Raw genomic sequence first — 5316 nt, 5'->3', positions numbered from 1 at the left:
AAAAAAATATCAAATGTATAAATTATAACTTAAAACGCCAGATTTGCCGCATTCTGTCTACATAGGACTCATCAGTGACGCTCAGATAAGAAAAGTTAAAACATGAGATGAAGTCGACAAAGACAGCCATTGCTCGACAATCGATACATAAATGGTGTTTGGTCAAGATAACAAGGGCTGGGCGCAGTAATAGCTTTGTTGCCACAATGTCATTAAGTCAACAGAATTTTGTTTTAACTCACTTTTAAAATTGTAAAGTTGGAAGTAAGAAATGTTTTAAAAAGACAAAAAACATGTACAATTGGTAAATGATAAGGTTTTCAAATATTTTACACAAGTGCCTGCATAGATTAATTTTGAATGTAATCATGGTCCCTTCGTCAAACCAACATCTATAATCCTCGTGTTACTGTCTGGTGTGTTCATTTACCGATTACGTTCTATTCCCTTTGTGAAATGTGGACACAGGTTTTTGCTCTTTTAATATACTAGATTGTTGAGTGTGTGTCCGAGCGAAAACTGCTCTAGTTCATTACTTTAGGAATATTTATCAAAAAGTAGAATTTCAATATTAACAGTTGTTGGCATGACACAGAAAATGTTCTTCTCATATATGTTATGATGGTATGATACTGAACCCCTAACGGGAAGGCTTGTGCCTGATGTTCATATGATGACATCATAATCTTTCACTCAGTATAATTGAAGTCTGGAGCTTGCATGTCAGTTAACTGCTAGTAGTCTGTTGTTATTTATGTATAATTTATATCTTTGGTTACATGTTCTGACATCGGACTCGGACTTCTCTTGAACTGAATTTTAATGTGCGTATTGTTATGCGTCTACTTTTCTACATTGGCTAGAGGTTTAGGGGAGGGTTGAAATATCACAAACATGTTTAACCCCGCCGCATTTTTAGGCCTGGCCCAAGTCATGAACCTCTGGCCTTTGTTATAATTTTAGTTTCTTGTGTGCAATTTGGAAATTAGTATGGCGTTCATTATCACTGAACAAGTATATATGTGATTAGGGGCCAGTTGAAGGACGCCTCCTGGTGCGGGAATTTCTCGCTACATTGAAGACCTGTTGGTGACCTTCTGCTTTTTTTTTTCTATGGTCGGGTTGTTGTCTCTTTGACACATTACCCATTTCCATTCTTAATTTTATGTGTGATGCATGTATAGAATGTGACATTTAACCTATCAGCACACCCTGTCTAGATCAGATATTTGTATTCATATGATTCCCAACTGGTTTAGTCGTGTTTTTTACTTGCATGTGTGTATCGTAATGAATGTTTGAGATTTTAAACTCGGCAAACTAGTGTTTTCCTTTATTTTCAAAAGACCAAGACATAACCATCTATGGAAACTGGAAAACTAAACCTTGCAAATGTGTCTCTAAATAATATTGATGCCGACATTTTTGTTCTTCTTATGATTAATCTATATTTAAATGAGACCTGAATTTAAATTAAAAAATAACTAGAAGTCAACGAAGTTTACAATTAGTTGACCTGAACTTGACAAATTGATTGCATGCAGTGTTCCAGAGTTATGATATAAAGTATGTAACAGTTCTCTATCTTCCTGTGGATTTCACTCTGTATGATTGTATAAAAAAAAAATGCGTTTGTCTTGTCTTATGATAAATCTAATTTCATTTTTTTTTGTACTGTCTCATACTTTGTTCGTTGTATGTTATTCATTTAAGATATGAAATGATCGCTGACTAGTTTGTAATAAGTAGGAAACAGGAGTTGCTGCACTAGTTTTGTTTCTGATAGATTAACACAAAACTATATACATATACTGTTATTTCGGTTTGAACACTAATTGGCATACATCATGTCGATAATTATATTTTGACATTGCAGAAGGGCATGATTGGTGCTAATACGCACTTTATACAATGAATAAGCATTTCAGTATGCATGGTAAAGCATATTTAACTGTAGTTGATCGACATGAAAAAAGCTTCAAAGTACCTGTTTCTCTATTTTTTACACTTTTTATACGACCGCAAAAATGGACAATTTATTGGTCGTATATTGGTATCACGTTGGCGTCGTCGTCTGCGGCGTCGTCGTCCGAATACTTTTAGTTTTCGCACTCTAACTTTAGTAAAGTTGAATAGAAAGGAAGGTTGGGATTGATTTTGGAAGTTTTGGTCCCAACATTTTAGGAATAAGGGGCAAAAAAAGGGCACAAATAAGCATTTTCTTGGTTTTCGCACTATAACTTTAGTTTAAGTTAATAGAAATCTATGAAATTTTGACAAAAGGTTCATGACTACAAAAGAAAGGTTGAGATTGATTTTGGGAGTTTTGGTTTCAACTGTTTAGGAATTAGGGTCCAAAAAGGGGCCCAAAAAAGCATTTTTCTTGGTTTTCGCACCATAACTTTAGTATAAGTAAATAGAAATCTATGAAATTTAAACACAGGGTTTATGTCCATAAAATGGAGGTTGGGATTGATTTTGGGAGTCATTAACAAAAATTGAATTATTGGGCTTCTTTGGTATTCTGAATCTAAACATGTACTAAGATTTTTTTATTATGGCCTAGATTTCAAGTTGGTCCAAATCATGATCCAAAATAATTATATTAAGTAATGTGCAATAGCAAGAAATTTTCAATTGCACAGTATTCAGCAATAGCAAGAAATCGTCCAATAACACAGTTAAGTGCAATAGCAATAAAATTCCAATTGCACAGTATTGCGAAATAGCAAGAAATCTTCAATTTCAATTGCACAGTATTGCGCAATAGCAAGAAATATCTAATTGCACAATATTGTGCAATAACAAGAAATTTTCAATTGGAGTTATCGTTCTTTGTCTTGAATAGTAGTTGAATCAACTTAAATCATTGTTTTATACAATATACAATATATATTCACTTTTACTACCAACTGATAAATTAAAATAATGTTTACTATTCAGTGATAACAAGCACTTTTTTACATTTTGATATGTATTTAAATGAGAAGTAATTGGTGCAAGCTTCATTAGAAATTTGAATTGAGATCAGTTTTGGAATAAAGGAAAGGGGGATGTCAAAAAAAAATTGTGGAGGGGGGTCAATTTGTTTCATTTCAGATGTCATAAATAAAAAGAAACGGTTTGGGTAAGTATGGACAAAAAATGAAAAGACAGTGACAAGTGAACTTTATGATAAAATAAATTCCAATAACAAATATTTGGAATTGTGTTTAGTTCTTGTTGAATTAACACTCACCAATAACAAACATATACCACACTACAGCACGAACTAGTTGTTTCATTTTTCATTAAAAAAAAACACCCACAATATTTAAAAGGTCAGCTTATACAAAACAGCAGTTTCATTATAATTGGAGACCAAAAGAGTGTCGTTTTCGTTGTTAATAAAAATACCAGAGGGTTTGATGATTCCCTGTACCTCACCAAGTATACGCCTTCCCTTTTTCCCATCTGGTGAAATTACGACTATACTACTATTTTCATAATCTGCGACATAAATATTTGAATGTTTATCAGCGGTCACACCGCAGGAACTTTTCAACACTGATTCATCTTTGAAGTCCCATAGTTTCTTACCTGTTATGGAATAACAGCTTACTGTATTGTGTTTAGTATAATATAAGAAATCCATATATGTTGTTATATAGCTCCAATGATTTATTTCCATGTCGTCGACTAAAAGAACATTATCTGTGTTTGGCAATTTCACCACTCTAACACCGTTGTAGTTCTCGCAGTATAAAATGTTGTTGTCTTGATGGATTATACCACCGCATATATTCAATGTGTTGATGGTTTTTACAACTTTCTTGGATGCAATATTGATGATCTGAATATCTGATGCACTATGAAATGAAACTGCTACGCTTAAGTCGTCGATGCATGCTACATCCACTGGATATTGTGGTGGTATATTAATTACACTATCCGATTTTCCATCTTTTGTTAGAATGATCAATTGATGCTCGTAGCAGTTCACAAAGATGAATTTACCTGACGGGGTCATTGAGCAACCAGTTATTTTCTCTGGAACGGCTATTATTTGTTGTTGCGTTGGGTTTATATCATGAATAGAACTTGGTGTAACAACTGGCGTTCTTAATATTTGAGCCTGCCTCTCTGTTTTATTCTTAAGTACAAATAATGGCGATTTTTTTTCTGTCGAAACTGAACCAAATTTTTGAATAGATAAAATGTTTGATAGTTCGTCATCTACCTCAAGATTAATAACAACTTGCTCGAGACTTCCATCAATAGACAGAGACTGGAGATATTCCTCTTTCTTTTGGATTTCCACCTCAAGGACTTTAGCTCCTAAAAATGTCTGAAGATTCGATGCATATTTCCTAATTGAACACATTTCATTTTTCAACTTACTCACATGTTTATAATTCTGGGTTATATTTGTAATGACGGTTTCTATTCGACTGCTTACATCCTTTTTGGTAGCTAGCAATTCCTCAGTAGACTGTTTTTCTAGGAAGTCAAGGTGTTTATTTATTTGATCACGCATCTGTGTTATCTCGGACTGAAACTTATGGTGTTGGTTCTGTATTGAAGTGAGGTTCTGTTTACGGTCATCGATGATTTCCTCTGCATTAGTTAACAAATCTTTAATTCGCTGTTCCATACTGTCCAATAAAGACGATGTCTTCGACGTTGCTATGACCTCTTCTATCGATAACAGACCAACGCAGTTTCTATGATTAGAAGAGATACATAACGGACAACATAGGTTTTCATGCTGAGGACAGTACATCTGGAACTTTCTATTGTGATCAGAACAGTGATGTTGTATACTGGATATTGAAGATGGAAGCTGCTTGTAGTTTTCAACTGTAATTACCTCATGATTTCTAGACGATTTCAAAGCATTGTGGCAGTTCAGACACTCGGGACATAGGCCTTGTTCACATTCAGAACACCAATATTCAGCTTCTTTGTTCTTGTGCTGGATTTCACAAACAGAACATAACATGCTGCATAATGTCGCCATTGTCACTTAACTGAATACTACAAAATAAATATTAAACTTAAATATTAAATATTTTTAACCTTATTTAACAGGATTTTGATAAACAGTTCCAATTTTTTTTACAAATGATTAAATTAACTCATCATAGATACCAGGACTAAAATTTAGTATATACGCCAGACGCGTGTTTCGTCTACAAAAGACTCATCAATGACCCTTACAACTGGCCGAGTTGTAATAATTTGACTTATTATGTTTTTATGTGAACAACAGCTTGCATTAATTTGTGAACAATACATCAAAACAGAAGTTGATTTTAAGGATTATTGCGAACATTG

At 33.7% G+C, this 5316-nt stretch overlaps 1 protein-coding gene across 1 annotated transcript; it reads right to left on the bottom strand.

Annotated features, from left to right (window-relative positions):
• Window positions 1-3313: 3313 nt before the first annotated feature.
• Window positions 3314-4999, bottom strand: LOC134716873 (uncharacterized). The gene has a single exon (XM_063579887.1). It carries the CDS (start codon window positions 4997-4999, stop codon window positions 3314-3316), a length of 1686 nt encoding a protein of 561 aa, XP_063435957.1.
• Between the last annotated feature and the right edge of the window lie 317 nt (window positions 5000-5316).

Source organism: Mytilus trossulus, chromosome 4, assembly GCF_036588685.1.
Source record: "Mytilus trossulus isolate FHL-02 chromosome 4, PNRI_Mtr1.1.1.hap1, whole genome shotgun sequence".
In the NCBI taxonomy this organism is placed as follows: Eukaryota; Metazoa; Mollusca; class Bivalvia; order Mytilida; family Mytilidae; genus Mytilus; species Mytilus trossulus.
This window is presented reverse-complemented; position numbering and strand designations above follow the sequence as displayed.